The 17,052-nt window shown below is 35.8% G+C and overlaps 1 protein-coding gene across 1 annotated transcript in view; it reads left to right on the top strand.

Moving 5' to 3' along the window:
* ITFG1 (integrin alpha FG-GAP repeat containing 1) overlaps positions 1-17,052 on the top strand; it is a 286,036-nt gene that overhangs the window by 26,070 nt on the left and 242,914 nt on the right. The window contains exon 6 of the mRNA XM_055332316.1: positions 12,569-12,663. Coding sequence (XP_055188291.1) covers positions 12,569-12,663 — 95 coding nt within the window. The remainder of the gene's footprint in view (positions 1-12,568; positions 12,664-17,052) is intronic.

Genomic DNA, 17,052 nt, shown 5'->3' with positions numbered 1-17,052 from the left:
GTGTTTTCCACAATGGCTGCACCAGTTTTCACTCCCACCAACAATGCAAGAGGGTTCTTCTTTTTCCACATCTTTGCCAACACCTGTTTTTTTTTTTTGTGTGTTGCTGATTTTCACCATTCTGACATGTAGGAGATGATATCTTATTGTGGCTTTTATTTGTGTTTCCCTGATGATCAGTGATGTGGAGCACCTTTTCCTTGTATCTGTTGGCCATCTGTATGTCTTTTTAATTATTCATTTTGGGGTGTAGAGTTGTATAACTTCTTTATATATTTTTGGATACTAACCCTTTATAGAATTGTCATTTGCAAGTATCTTCTCCCATTCAGTAGGTTGTCTTTCAGTTTTGCTGATTGTTTCCTTTGCTGGCAGAGGCTTTTTATTTTAATATAGTCCCAATAGCTTATTTCTGCTTTTGTTTCCCTTGCATCAAGAAACATCAAGAAAAATATTGCTATACCTGATGTCAAAGAAATTACTTCCGGTGCTTTCTTCTAAGATTTTTATGATTTCAGGTCTTACATTTAGGTCCCTAATCCAGATTGAGTTTATTTTGGTGTAAAAAAGTGATCCAGTTTCATTATTTTGCATGTTGTTGTCCAGTTTTCCCAACATCATTTGTTGAAGAAACTGTCTTTTCCCCATTGTATTTTGTTTCCTGTTTTGTTGAAGGTTAATTGACCATACAGTTGTGCACTCATTTCTATGTTTTCTGTTCTGTTTTACTGATCTATGTGTCTGTTTTTGTGCCAGTAGCTACTATTTTGATCAGTACAGCTTTGTAATATAACTTGAAGTTCGGAATTGTGGTGCTTCCAGCATTGTTTTTCTTTTCAAGGTTGCTTTGGCTAATTCATTGTCTTGTGTGTTTCCATCCAAATTTTAAGATTGTTCTACCTCTGTGAAAACTGTTGGTGTTTTGATAGGGATTGCATTAAATGTGTAGATTGCTTTGAGTAGTGTAGATATTTTAACAGTATTAGTGTTTCTGATTTCATGAGCATAGAATGTCTTTCCACTTCTTTGTGTTACTTTCAGTTTCTTTCATACATGTTTAACAGTCTTCAGAATATAGGTCTTTCACCTCTTTGGTACATTAGCTTTGTATCCTGCAACTTTACAATTGTGATGAGCCCTAGGTGATGTATGGAAGTGCTGTATCACTATATTGAATTTGTTTATCAGTTCTAGCAGTTTTTTGTTGGGGTTTTTCAGGTTTTCTATACATATATAGATAGTGTCATGTCATCCTCAAATAGTGAAAGTTTTACTTTTTCTTTGCTGATTTGGATGTCTTCTATTTCTTTTTGTTGTTTGATTGCTGTGGCTAGGATTTCCAGTACTATGTTGAATAAAAGTGATGAGAGTGGACATCCATGTCTTGTTCCTGACTACAGAGGAAAAGCTCTCAATTTTTCTCTATTTAAGATGATAGTAGCTGTGGTTTTTCATATAAAGCCTTTATTATGTTGAGATATGTTCCCCGTAAACCTACCTTGTCCACAATTGTAATCATGAATGAATGTTATGCTTTGTCAAATGCTCTTTCTACATATATTGAAATAATCATATGGTTTTATCCTTTCTTTTATCGATATAATGTATCAGGTTGATTGATTTTATAGATATTGAACCACACTTGCAACCCAAGAATAAATCTTACATGATCGGGGACGCGTGGGTGGCTCAGTGGTTGAGCGCCTGCCTTTGGCTCAGGGCGTGATCCCTGTCCTGGAATCGAGTCCCACATCGGGCTCCCTGCGAGAAGCCTGCTTTGCTTCTCCCTCTGTCTATGTCTCTGCCTCTCTTTCTCATGAATAAATTAAATCTTTTAAAAAAAAATCTTATATGATCATGGTGAATGATTTCTTTCCATGTACTGTTGGACTCAGTTTGTATTTTATTGAGAATTTTGGCATCTATGTTCATCAGGAATATTGGCCTCTAGTTTTCTTTACTAGTGGTATCTTTTTTATTTTTTATTTATTTTTACTAGTGGTATCTTTATGGGGTTTTGGTATCAGGGTAATGCTGGGCTCATAGAATAAATTTTGAAGTTTTCTTTATGTTTATTTTTTTAATAGTTTGAGAAGAATAGGTATTACCTCTTTAAATGTCTGATAGATTTCATCTAAAGCCGTCTGGTCCTAGACTTTTGTTTTTTGGGATTTGATTGAATTGAGTAGTGATTCCATTTCACTGCTTGTAATCTGTCTGTTGAAATTTTCTATTTCTTCCTTATTTGGTTTTAGGAGGTTGTAGGTTTCTAGAAATTTATCCACTCCTTCTAGTATGTCCAATTTGTTGGTATATAATTATTCATTGGGATGCCTGGGTGGCTCAGCGGTTGAGTGTCTATGTTCTATTGGTTTTTTTTTAGTTTTTATTTTGTTTATTTCTGGTCTAATCTTTATTACATTCTTTCTGCTACTGGTTTGGGGTTTTGTTTGTTCTTTTCTGAGTTCCTTTAGGTGTAAGGTTAGGTTGTATATTTTTCTTGCTCTTGAGGTAGGTCCATTTTGCTATAAGCTTATTCTTAGAGAATCTTTGCTGTATCATGCAGATTTTGGAGCATTGTGTTTTCATTTTCATTTGTCTCTATGTATTTGGGGGGTGAGGGGAAGGAACAGAGGGAGAGGAGAGAGAGAATCTTAAGCAGGCTCCACACCCAGCATGGAGCCCAATACTGGGCTCAATCTCATAACCCTAAGATCATGACCTGAGCTGAAATCAACTCAAGCATTCTGTCTCCATGTATTTTTTTATTTTCTCTTTGATTTTTTGGTTGATCAATCCATTATTAGAAGCATGTTATTTAACCTTCATGTATTTGTGCTCTTTCCATATTTTTCTCTTGTGGTTGATTTCTAATTTCAGAGTGTTGTGGTCAGAAAAGATCCATGGTATGACTTCTATCTTTTTCAATATGTTAAGACTTGTTTTGTAACCTAACGTGTGATTTATTCTGGATAATGACCTATGTGCACTTGAAAACAAAATGTATTCTATTGTTTTAGGTTGGAATTTTTGAATATATCTAGTAAATCCATGTGGTCCAATGTGTCATTCAAAGCCACTGTTTCCTTATTGATTTTCTCCTTGGGTGATCTGTCCATTGATGTAAGTGGGATGTTAAAGTCCAATACTACTATTATATTACTATCACTTAGTCCCTTTATGTTTGTTATTAACTTTTTTATGTACTTGGGTGCCCCTATGTCAGGTGCATAAATATTTACAATTACTATATTACCTTGTTGGATTGATTCTTTTATGATTATATGGTATCTTTCTCTTGTTTCAGTCTTTGTTTTAAACTTTATTTTGTTTGCTGTAAGTATTGCTATCCTGGCTTTCTTTTTGCTTCCATATGCTTCATAAATGCTTCACCATCCCTTCACTTTCAGTTTGCATGAATCTTTAGGTTTTAAATCAGTCTCTTGTAGGCAGCAATGCGCCTTGCATTTTATGCATTCTGTCACCCTATGTCTTTTGATTGAAACATTTAGTCCACTTATTTCCAAAGTAATTATTGATAGTTATGTACGTAGTTGCCATTTTATTACTTGTTTTAGTTGTTTGTAGTCCGTTCTTCTCTTGCTCTCTTTTCTCATGGTTTGTTGTCATTCTTTAGTGATATATTTAGATTCCTTTCCCTTTATTTTTTTTATATCTGCTACTGGTTTTTGGTTTGCGGTTACCATTTGATTTGTATGTAACATCTTCTGCATAGAGTAGTCTATGTTAAGTTGATGATCACTTAAGTTTGAACCCTTTCTTTGCTACTCTCCTCCACCTCCCCAGATATTTAGTGTTATACTTTACATCCTTTTATTTTGTGAATCCCTTGACTGATTTTTACAATATACTTATTTTTCTGCTCTCAGGCTTCCTACTTTTCATGCTATTCTTATGTTCTGCCATTTTCACACAGAGTCTCCTTTAAGATTTATTATGGGACTTCTTTAGTGGTCATGAATTCCTTTAACTTTTATTTGTCTCAGAACTCTTTATATCTCCTTCTATTCTAAATGATAGCCTTGCTGAATATTCTTTCATTCAGCACTTTGACTATATCATGCCACTCAATCTGGCCTCCAGAGTTCCTGTTGAAAATCAGCTGATAGCCTTTTGGGGTTTCCTTTGTTTGTAACTGTTTTCTCTTTCTGCTTTTAAAATTCTCCCTCTGTCACTACTTTTTGCCATTTTAATATTATGTATCTTGATGTGGACCTTGAGTTAATTTTGTTGGGAGATCTCTGCCATCTCCTGGGTCTGGATATGTTTCTTTCCTTACGTTCAGAAAGTTTTCATCTATTATTTATGCAAATAAAACTTCTGCCCTCTTTTCTTTCTCTTCTCCTTCTAAGATTGCTATAATGAAAATGTTAGTAAATTTGATGTTGTTGCTGAGTTCCAAAAGTCTATTCTCATTTTGTATTTTTTTTCTCTCTCTCCTGTTCATCTTGATTCCTTTTCATTACTGGGTCCTCAAGTTGCTAATCCATTCTTCTGCTTCCTCTAGTCAACTATTGATTCCTTCTAGTATATATTTAATTTCAGTTGCTGATTCTTCATCTCTGATTGATTCTTGTGTATAATTTCTGTCTCATTGTTAAGGGTCTCACCAAAGTCCTCAACTCTTTCTCAAACCCAGTGAGTATCTTTATGATCATTAGTTTAAATTCACTATTGGGCATATTATTTATCTTTGTTTTGTTTTTGTCTCTTGCTGTGATTTGCCCTGGTCTTTCATTCAGGATATATTCCTCTGTCTCCTCATTCTGTCTAACTCTTTGGTCTGTTTCTGTGTACTAACAAAGTAGCTACATCTCCTGCTCTTGAAAATTACGGCTTTTTGAAGAAAAGGTCATGTAGTGCCCTGCAGTGCACTGTTACCTGTTTACCAGAACCTGGCATTTAAGGACTATCTCCTATGTGTATTGCCTATGCCCTACTTTTGTGGCTGAGCTGCTTTTGCCTTCAGTCCAGTCATCCTCAATGGCTCTTTTTGCCTGTTGTGGGCTTTATTTGGTCCCTGTCTCGCTAGTAGGCCAGTCTGAGGCCACATTGGGCTTGAGTTGAGTCAGACCAGGTGTTTGTCAGAGATGCAGTAGCACCAAACTGCAGAGTACCCTGTGTCATCCTCTGAGAAGCTTTGATTGGTGGATGCAGTCTGCAGTCAGACCAGCTATCTGTTCCTAGCCCACTGCTGTGTCCATGGTCTGACTAGTATATGTGGTTATCTTTCCCTCTCTTTGAGGCAGGAGTTACTTTGTGGTTGTTCTGGGACTTGTTGGGGCTGCTTGCATACTGCCAGGCTTTTGGCACTGTTTTGAATGTGCTCTAGCCAAGAGCATATTTGAGGCTATGGATCCACATAGTTTGTCAGATCAGACCTGCAGTTTTTGCAAGGTTTGCAAACAGGTCTTTGCAGGAGGGAAGCTGCAGTCAACCATTACTAAGGCCAGCTGGTTTGGAGGGAATAGGTCCACAAAATATGTGGGTTTCAGTGCACAGCGTTAGCAAGGTTTGTGTGGGTCCTCTGGGGGAAGGGTTTTGCTGGGGCAGGACTTGCAATATAAGCAAGTAAGGTTGGGAGTGTTGGCACTGCACTGCTTCCCACAGATGGACATGTATGTATGCTGGGAGGCTGGCGTGGGGAGTACCACCTGCCAACCTCTTTGTTCCTAAAAAAGTCTCCCATGGAAGCCTGCCCCTCCAGCACACGCTCTGAGAAGTATGACCCTGGCACTTTTCAAACTGCTGCTTCTATGCTGTATCTCTTCAAGCTGTTTATTGTGCTCTTTCAGGGCAGTGACTCCATGTTCTCTCACCTTATGGTTCCTCCAGAGTGTGGAGCCCAGTGATTTTTAAAGTTTCAAGTTTTAAGTCCTGCCGGTTGTAAGAACTCCTGAAATTTGGTTCATTTGGTTTTCAAAGCTCAATATTAGGGGGATTTGTCTCCCTGTGAGGTTGCCTGTTGTGAGAGTCTGTTTCTCTCCCTATAGTATCCCTCCCTCCTGCCTGCTGGTCTGTTTAGCTCCCCACCTTTTGGCTCCCCACTTTGTCTTGCCCTTCCTATCCTCTTAGATGTGACCTGTTCTCTATATTTAGTTTGGGAATTGGTTCTACCAATCTTTGGGTCTTTTTCCGGGTTATTTAATTACACTGTATTATCTAGTTGTATATATAGGATGAGATGAGCTTAGGGGTCCTCCTGTTCCCCCATCTTTTCCAACAATCTTCTTGATGCAGTTTTTGTATGGAGAATGATGGGTAAAAATTCAACATGATATTTATATTCCACTGGATATACTTTTTAAAGAGTATTTTATTATAACATCTTAAGAATTCTGGTAGATTTGAAAATTACATATTTTGTAGCTGTTTAAACTGATGAAAATATTTAGATTACTACTTTTTTTTTTAGAAGTGAACTTAATGTGTTAAAGGATACATAGTTTTCAAAGATTCCTTTAGAGCCTATCTGAGCAAAAATGATTGAAGACCACTAGACTAAACTAGAGAGCTTGGAAAAGCATGCTATACCCATCTCCTGGTAATTGCTTTTATCTGTATATCTAAAATAATGATAATTCATGGTAGACTGATCACTGAAAAGTGGGTGGATTAGCAGTCATTTCAAAGTCATTTAAGTCAAAAAGTCATTTCAAAGAGCAGTTACCATAAGCAGCTAAAAGCTACAGGTGACATTAATTACATTGAAATTCATTCTTTGATAAATGCTATTCTTTGAGATTAAGGGTAATAGTGCCCACAAATGAGAACACCTTGATATAATTATGTTTCCTGTAGGGTGGAGTGGTGGGTAGCTAATAATTGTAATGTTCTACAGAAGTCAAGAAATGTCAATGAATATACTCGACACGGCTCAGACTGCCCATTTTTTCATCTCTGCTGTTTCTTCCTTTGTAATCAGAACAGTTTGTATGTGACCATGGTCTTCAAATGGAGTTGAGCATATATATGAGAAGATTATAGTTTATATGAATACAGTTGCTTATAAAGATGGTGTCTGTTGCTTCTTAGCAAAAAACTGATTTGTACAGAGAACAAAGGTAAAGGTAGAAGGAGAAATGAATTTTATTTTCAGCTCTAAATTTTTAGACAATTGAATTTTAGTATACAACTGCATATACATTTAATTTTCAGCTATCTTAAAATGCATCACAAAAAGAAATAATAGCTCTTCCCTTCTCCCTGCCCCCATAAGCTAATAAAGTATAAGGATTAACTTATACCTGCCTTTTAAGAGATATTAACTGCCTTTTAAGAGATGTTATTGTAAATTAACAGAGTATAGGTAACAAATATAAAAGGTAAAATACTGTGAAGACCTTGAATATTGATTTGAAGTGTTCTGGAAAGGAATATTATAATTAATATTTTGTTAGGAGTTGCAAACTCGAATGTCTAGATGAACCCAAAAAGAAACCAAAATGAGTGAAGCAATTTGGGAAGGTGGGGACATTGGCCGACCATAGGCAGTATAGCCCTTGTCTGGAAAAGGCCAGTTTGTTATCAGACCTGGTAATTTCAAGAGAAGCTGGAAATCAGATTTTTATGTAAAATCCGATTTTGTATTTAAATTTTACCAGTGAGGGGATCCCTGGGTGGCTCAGTGGTTTAGCGCCTGCCTTCAGTCCAGGGCTTGATCCAGAATCAAGTCCTACATCAGGCTCCCTGCATGGAGCCTGCTTCTCTCTCTGCCTGTGTCTCTACCTCTGTGTGTGTGTGTCTCTCATGAATAAATAAATAAAATCTTTAATAAATAAATGAATTGTACCAGTGAATTCAAAGTATTTAAAAAAAATCTTCATGCTGAATTTGGCCCATAGTCTCCTACTTCATCATTTTTGTTTTATTGCTCTTTTAAATTCTTTATTTGAAGTGTACATTTTTGTCTAGGAGTTAGTTGAAGTTTTCTAAAACTCTAACTTATTTCAAAGCAAATCTATAAAAAATTCTTTAAGGAATAAGATCAATAATTTCTCAGGCAGTAATTAAAGACAACCACATAATTAACCTCATTGAGCTCAATTCTGTAGAAGCTTATATTTTTTAATTCACTTTTGACCTATAATTACAAATTTCTTGGGAACATTAGGAAGCTCTTCTGAAATGACTTTGGGTTAAACTTGTTGTAGAATCTCTCTAGCCTACATCTGATTATTTTGTTAGTAATTAAAAATAATTTAATGCTTAGAATTTAAAGAACCTATGAATAAATGGTCTATCTTAAAAAGAAGTGAAGGGATCCCTGGGTGGCGCAGCGGTTTGGCGCCTGCCTTTGGCCCAGGGCACGATCCTGGAGACCCGGGATCTAGTCCCACGTCGGGCTCCCGGTGCATGGAGCCTGCTTCTCCCTCTGCCTGTGTCTCTGCCTCTCTCTCTCTCTCTGTGTGACTATCATAAAAAAAATAAAATAAAAAGAAAGAAAGAAAAAAAAAAAAAAGAAGTGAACCAGCCATTTTGAAATTGGACTTGATTGAAATTATTTTAGGCATTTCTAACCTTGTGTAGTATGAAAGAATAACATGACATGAATGCTTGGCATTGAATTACCTTACACCAAATGCTGAATACAATTTCTCACTTTTATATCTTACTATAACCTTATATTATGGAATTTTGATTAAAATAATAAAATCAGGTTATTTGAGCATTTGCTTAATTTTGTTTTTATGGTCTTATTTTGGCAACAGATGAGGTCTATTGTATGCTAAAAAGTATGCATAAGGATTTTGGGAAGAAGTTAATGTTTGTAGAACATGGACCCCTGGTGGAGGGAAAATTCTCCTGCTGAATGCTTATTCTTTTTCCCAAGATTCACCTGCCTAGAGCATATTAGTCATTTGTTTCTCTCTGCTTTCCCGATACATCAAAACCAAGTCCAAATAAATCTTGTTTGCTACCCAGTCACTTAGATGCTATATTGATAATTCAGTTGGACTTATTAATTAACCTTAAAGTTCTCTTTGGAGATGGCATACCTAGGCTTCCATATTTCACTCGAACATACATGAGTTTCATGTTCCCATATGTTTCATGCGGGGGGAAAAATTGCATGTTCTCACTAGAGGTAGAGAAGAATAGGAAATGCTACTTGATACTATGACATAATCCAGCAAATATTTGCTGACTATAGACCATGATTCATTTCAGCCACTATTTGGGAGCCATGTCCTGGTTAGGCAATGTAAATAGATAAATACATGAGTCGGGGTATCCAGAGGAGCTTACAGCTTTTTTTTTTTCCTCCAGGAAGTGGAGGTGGAGGAGGAGGACGAGGAAGAGAGAGAGAGAAAGAGAGAGAGAGAGAGAGAGAATGGGAGGAAGGGCAGATGGAGAAGCAGAAAAAGAATCCCACAACCCTGAGATCATGACCAGACTCAATATCAAGAGTCAGATGGTAAATCTATTAAGCCACCCAGAAGCCCCTCAGAGGAGCTTACATCTTAAAAACTGCTATTAGTAGACAAAAATATACCAGTAAGAAATGCAAAGCAGGGCCTTGATAAATGAGAATGACTTTGACACTGGAGTGTATTCTGATGAGGAATTGAGAAATTATTTTATTTAAGCTTGCTCTTTCTTCTATAGTTCATAATAGTTTACCAGAGTGACCTTCTTGGTTTTGATAATTGTACTATGGTTATATTAAATGTTAACATTAGAGGAAACTGAATGAGGCATATATGGTTGTTTTTTATAATGAGATAAAATTATATATAATTAACCATATAAAGTGTACAGTTTAATGATATTTCATATATTCACAATGTTTTACAACCATCATGTACTTCAAGTAGCTTTTCATCATTCCTAAAGGGAACCCTGTACCTATTAAACAATCATTTTCCCTTTACCCCTACTCCCAGTCCTTGGCAACCACTAATCTGCTTTCTCTCTCTGTGGATTTGCCTATTGCTTATATTTCATAGAAATGAAATCATAGAGGATATGACCTTTAGTGTCTGGCTTCTTTCTTATAGCACAGTTTTTTTTTTTGGGGGGGGGGTTTTAAATATTTTATTTATTTATTCACGAGAGAGAGGGAGAGAGAGAGGCAGAGACAAGGCAGAGGGAGAAGCAGGCTCCACGCGGGGAGTCCGACACGGGACTCGATCCTGGGTCTCCGGGATCACTCCCTGGGCTGAAGGCGACGCTAAACTGCCGAGCCACCCAGGTTGCCCAGCACAATGTTTTAGTGTTCATCCATGTTATACCATGTATCAGTAATTTAGGTGGGTTTTTTTTAGCTGTATAATATTTTTATTTTATGAATGGCATTTTGTTATTACATTCATCTGTTGGTGGACATTTGGGTCATTTTCAGTTTTGGGCTGTTGTGAGTAGTGCTGCTAAGAGTATTCATGTACAATTATTTGTTTGAATATGTGTTTTCAGTTGTTATGGGTATATACCTAAGTATAGAAATGCAGAGTCATGTGGTAATTCTATGTTTAATTTTTTGAAGAATTGCCAAACTGTTTTCTACAACCAGTGCACCATTTTATATTCCTACCAGCAGTGTACAAGATTTCCTATTTCTTTACCTCCTCCCCAACACTTACTATTTTTTGGCTTTTGATTATTGCCATCCAAGTGGTTGTGAAATAGTTTCTCATCATGGTCTTCTATTACAATTCCTTCATGACTAAAAATAAATAAAAATAAATAAAAATAAAAATTCCTTTATGACTAAAATGTGACCATCTTTTGATGTGCTTAGTAGCCATTTGTGATATTCTTAGGAGAAATATCTAGTCCTTTGCCCATTTTTAAATCAGATTGTTTTTATTGTTGAGTTATAAAAGTTTTGTATGTAGTCTAGATACTAGGCCTTTATCAGAGATATTTGCAAGTATTTTCTTCCCATTCTATGGAATTGTCTTTTTACTTCCTTGATAGTATCCTATAATGTACAAGTTTCTAATTTTAATGAACCTAATTCATCTATTTTTTTCTTCTGTTGCTTGTTCTTTTGGTGTTATACCTGAAAATCCATTTCTAAATCCAAAGTCATGAAGATTTTCCCATATGTTTTCATTCTAGAGTAAATCTAGATGAACTTGGATTTTGAAATGGATTCTTAGATATGACAGCATAAGGATAATCAGCAAAAAAAATAGGTGAGCAAGATTCATGGAAATTAAAAACTACATCACAGGACACTATCAAGGAAGTGAAAAGACACTATTTAGAATGTGATAACTGGGCAGCCCAGCTGGCTCAGCGGTTTAGTGCCACCTTCAGCCTGGGCCTGACCCTGGAGACCTGGGATCGAGTCCCACATCGGGCTCCCTGCATGGAGCCTGCTTCTCCCTCTGCCTGTGTCTCTGCCTCTCTCTCTCTTTCTGTGTCTCTCACGGATAAATAAAGTAAATAAAATCTTAAGAATGTGAGAACTTTTGCAACTTAAAAGTAAAACACTATATATATATTTTTTATTTTTTTTAATTTATTTACGATAGTCATACAGAGAGAGAGAGAGAGAGGCAGAGACACAGGCAGAGGGAGAAGCAAGTTCCATGCACCGGGAGCCTGACGTGGGATTCAATCCTGGGTCTCCAGGATCGTGCCCTGGGCCAAAGGCAGGCGCCAAACCGCTGCACCACCCAGGGATCCCCTAAAACACTATATTTAATAGTCTAACTTAAAAATAGGCAAAGGATTTGAGTAGACATTTCTCCAAAGATGTACAAATGGCCAGTAAACACATAAAAATATGTTCAACATCATTAGCCATCAGGAAAATACAAGTCTAACCACACGATAATAAAACAAAGGGGCAATAAATAAGTTTTGATTTAAAAATGGAGCTGGAAACCTCTGACGTTGCTAGTTAAGAACATAAATGCTAAATCCACTTTGGAATGTAATTTGACAGTTCCTCAGAAAGTTAAACGTACAGTTACCACGTGACCCAGCAATTCTTAAATATATACCCAAAAGAATTGAAAACATGTCCACATAAAAACTTGCACATGAATATTCATAGTACCATTATTTATAATAGCCAAGAGTGAAAACAAGCCAAATGTCTATCAACAGATAAATGAATAAACAAAAAATACAACTATACAGTGAAATATCATTCAGCCATTCATTAAAAGGACTGAAATACTGACATGCTACATGAATGAACCTAAAATTATTATTCTATATGGAAGAACCAGATTCCATTTATAAGTAATGTCCAGAATAGGGAAAATCATAGTTATAAAAACCAAATTAGTATTTGCTAAGGGTTATAGGGAGGGGAGAAGAGAAGTAACTAATGGATACAGGGTTTCTTTTTGAGGTAAAGAAAATTTTTTCCAAGTCCGTAATGGTGATGTTTACAAACTGTGTCTATACTAAAACCATTAAATTATATACTCTAAAAGAGTGAATTTTATGGTATGAGAAATATCTCAACAAAAATCAATAAATTTTTAAAATATCTTACAGGCAGGGATTTTTCTGTTTGAAAACAATGCTTATTTGATATTTCCCTTAAGAAAATTATATGTTTTTTTTAATTTTTATTTTTTAGGAATTTATCATGGCATCCTGCATTGACCACTAAAAGTAAAATGCGAATTCCACATTCTCATGCATTTATTGATCTCACTGCAGATTTTACAGCAGGTAAGTTGCACATAAATGTAAAATATTTCTTTCAAACTGCCAAAGAATTAGAAGGTTTTACTTATTCTTATCTTAGTAATTATTCTTACTGAGTTGAATGTTAAAACCAAAATTTTAAAAGGTTATAAGAAAGTCAGTGATATTAGATAGATATTAAAAATACTGGATATTGGGGCACCTGAGTAGCTCAGCTGGTTAACTATCTTCAACTCAGGTCATGATCCCAGGGTCCTGGAATAGAGCCCAAACTCTGGCTCCCTGCTTAGCAGGGAGCCTACTTCTCCCTCTACACTCACCCCTGTCCATGCTCACTCTCTTTCTCTCACTCAACTAATTAAATCTTTTTTTACAAAAAGTACTGGATGTAATAAATAAACCTTTAGTTGTTGCTTTTGTTGTTTGTTAACCACATCAGCATTTGTATTCTCCACTTAACATGAACTTAGATAATTGAGACACCTGTTGCCTGATATTTCTTTCCCTTTTCGTTTAAAAATTATTGTGACTAATAAATGCTGTAAATTTAATTATAAGGAAAATACTTAGCTTATAATTTAAAATTTTCAAAGACTTTTTACAACTTTTTATAATGAAAAATCCTAAACATAGAAAAGTAGAATAGGATGATATAAGCACTTTTAAATTATCAGTTAGCTTCAACAATGATCAGTATATGGTCAATCTTATTTCATTGGTACAACCATTCACACTCCCTCCTGCCCCAAATAATTTGAAATCCCAAACATTGTATCATTTAATTTGTAAATATTTCTCTAAGATTTGATTGATTGATTGATTGATTGATTGATGAGAGACACACAGAGAGGCAAAGACATAGGCAGAGAGAAAAGCAGACTCCCTGCAGGGAGCCCAATGTGGGACTCGATCCCAGGACCCCAGGATCACACGCTGAGCCAAAGGCAGATAGATGCTCAACCACTGAGCCACCCAGAGGCCCCCATTTGTCAATATTTTAATCTATATTTCTAAATGATAAGGACTTTTTTTATTTTTAACAACCATAAGATCATTTTGATATCTAAAAAAAAATTTAACAATGGTTTTTTAATATCATCAAATATTTATTCACTATTGAAAATGCCCCAGTTATGTCCTAAGTATTTTTATCAAATCAGGAGCTAAACGGGGTACATACATGTATTAAGAAAACATTATCTATATTATAAAATGTTTCAAACTGGGTTTTGCCAATTCTGTCTCCACAGTCTTAGCATGTGACTCTATCCCCTGTATATCTTCCTAACCAGTAGTTAAATTTGAAGCCTTGATCAGAATAAGACTTTGGGAGGTTTTTGGTCAAGAATACCTCCTAGATACTGCTATCTGTTTATAAACTACAGTTGAGAGAGGCAGGTTAAGTGCTGGGTGTTTGCTTCCTCCTATGTTTTTTTCCAGTTATTTTTAATGTGGTCAAATACTCATAAAAGTTGCCATCTTAACCATTTTTAAGTATATAGTACAGTTGTATTAAAGACACTCATAATGTCCCACCGTGTAACTCTTTCATTTTATAAACCTGAAACTGTGCACCCATTAAACAGTAACTCCTCATTCCCTTTCTCCAGCCTCTAGCAACTTCTAATCTATGTTCTGGCTCTGATTTTGACTACTTTAAGTACTTCAAATAAACAACATCCTGACAGTATTTGTTATTTTGTGACTGACTTCACTTAGCATAATGTCCTCAAGGTTCATACATATTGCATATATCAATCTCTCTTCCTCCTCTTTTTTTTTTAAGATTTTATTTATTCATGAGAGATAGATACAGAGAGAAAGGCAGAGACACAGGCAGAGAGAAACAGACTCCATGGCAGGGAGCCCAATGTGGGAGTTGATCCCAAGTCTCCAGGATCACACCCTGGGCCAAAGGCAGGTGCCAAACCACTGAGCCACCCAGGCATCCCTCCTTCCTCTTTTAAGCTAAATAATACTTCATTGTACATATCCCACATTTTGCTTATCCATTCATCTGTTCATGAACATTTAGTTTACTTCTGTTTTTTAGCTGTTGAATAATATTGCTATGAACATGGATGCACAAACATCTCAGAAATCCTGCTTTCAATTGCCTTGGAAGTGGGATTGCTGGATCATATGGTAATTCTTTTATATATATGTTAAGGAACCGCCATCACGGCAGCTACACCATTTTCCATTCCCACCAACAGTTCACAAGGGTTCCAATTTCTCCACATACTTGGCAACATTTGTTATTTTCCATTTTTGGTTTGTTTGGTTTTTTCATAGTAGTCCTCCTAATGTGTGTAAGGTGGTATCTCATTGTAGTTTTGATTTGCATTTCCCTAATGATTAATAATGTTGAACATCCTGGGACACCTGAGTATGTCAGGTGGTTAAGCATCTGACTTTTGGTCTTAGAGTCCTGGGATGGAACCTTGCATTGGGCTCCCCGCTCAGCAGGGAGTCTGCTCAAGGATTCTCTCTCTCTCAAATAAATCTTAAAGAAAAGAAATAACTTCAAACATCTTTTTGTGTGGTTTTTGGCCATTTGCATATTTCCTTAGTAAGAATGTTTATTCAAGTCTTTGCCCATTTTTTAATTGGATTTTTTTTTTCTTGGTGTTGTTGAGTTTGAGTTGTTCTCTATCCAGAATATTACTTCCTCATCAGTTATATGATTTGAAAATATTTTCTCTCACTTTGGGGATGCTTTTTTGCTCTGTTGATAGTGTTTTTGGATGCAGTGATGTTTTTAATTTTCATTAAGTCCATTTTGTCTGTTGTTTCTTTGTTACCCGTGCCTTTGGTGTCTATCCAAGAAATCGTTGTCAAGTCCAGTATTGTGAAGCTTTTGCCCCATATTTTCTCATAAGAGTTTTATACTTTTATCCCTTACTTCTGCACTTTAATCTATTTTGTGTTAACTTTTGTATACAGTGTTAGATAAGAGTCCAGCCTCATTCTTTTGCATGGACCAATTTTCCCAGCACCATTTGTTGAAAAGACTTATCATTTCCTCACTAAATAGTCTTGGCACCCTTGTCAAAAGTCATTTGACAGTATATAGGAGGATTTATTTCTGGGCTCTTTATCTGTTCTACTGACCTATACATTTGCCTTTATGCTAATGCCACACTGTTTTGATTATGATAGCTCTTCAGTAAATTTTGAAATCAGAAAGTGTGAGTTCTTCAACTTTGTTCTTTTTCAAAATTGTTTTGGCTATTTGGGGTCCTTTGAGATTCCATGAATTTAAGGATGGATTTTTCTGTTTCTACCAAAAATGTTGGGGTTTTGATGAGGATTTTCCTGAATCTGTAGATCATTTTGGGTGATACTGACATAATAACAATATTGTCTGGCAATCGAACATGAAACATGTTTCCATTTATTTAAATGTTTTAATGATTTAATTATTTATTTCAACAGTGTTTATAGTTCTCACTATACAAATCATTCACCTCCTTGGTTAATTCCTATTTTAATTCTTTTGATTCTGTTGTTAATAAAGTTGTTTTCTTAAGTTCCTTTTTAGATTTTTCATTGTTAGTGTGTAGAAATGCACCCAATTTTTGTGTGTTAATTTTGCATCCTGCTATTTTGCTGACTTCACTTACTAGTTCTGACACTTTTTTGTGGAATCTTTAGGGTTGCCTACAAATTAATTCATATTGTCTATAAGCAGAGATCATTTTGCTTCCCTCTTTTCTAATTGTTTACTTTGTATTTCTTTTTCCTCTTCATTCCATTTTTACCAGTAAAGAGATTCTCTTTGAGTAATCTTTCTAAAGTTAACTTAAAATACATGGGGAAATATTAAAAATTATCATTGTTAGTGTTACGTTTTTCAAAACCTTATGTCTGCCTTTAAAATCATTTCAGCAGGGCAGCCCAGTGGCTCAGCGGTTTAGCACCACCTTCAGCCCAGGGCATAATCCTGGAGACCCGGGATCAAGTCCCACGTTAGGCTCCCTGCATAGAGCCTGCTTCTCCCTCTGCCTGTGTCTCTGCCCCCCGCCCCATGTCTTTCATGAATAAATAAAATCTTTTAAAAAAAATTAAATAAAATAATTTCAGCAAAGTTATTGAATACTTGCTGCATGCAAAGCCCTCTGCTCTTTTGTTTTGTGAAATACAAAGATGACAAGAAATATTTGCAGTCATCAAAGAGCATTTAGTGTAAAAGAGGCTTACAAGTCTAGCTATGTTATGTAGCAGAATAAAATAAGCACATATTAATTACAAACTGCTTTACAATAACAACAGAGGTAGTAGGAAGAGAGATAGCCCTGCTGTTCTTGGGTCTGGAGTCCTGATGCAATTGAGCTAAGAATTGGCCAAATGAAAAAAAGTGAGTTATGTGTTTCTCATTATCCATCATATGCTCTATGCTCATTCTTTAGA

This window comes from Nyctereutes procyonoides, unplaced genomic scaffold, assembly GCF_905146905.1.
Source record: "Nyctereutes procyonoides isolate TBG_1078 unplaced genomic scaffold, NYPRO_anot_genome, whole genome shotgun sequence".
NCBI classification, from domain to species: Eukaryota; Metazoa; Chordata; class Mammalia; order Carnivora; family Canidae; genus Nyctereutes; species Nyctereutes procyonoides.
The sequence above is the reverse complement of the archived record's forward strand: the minus strand, read 5'-3'. Positions and strand labels throughout refer to the sequence as shown.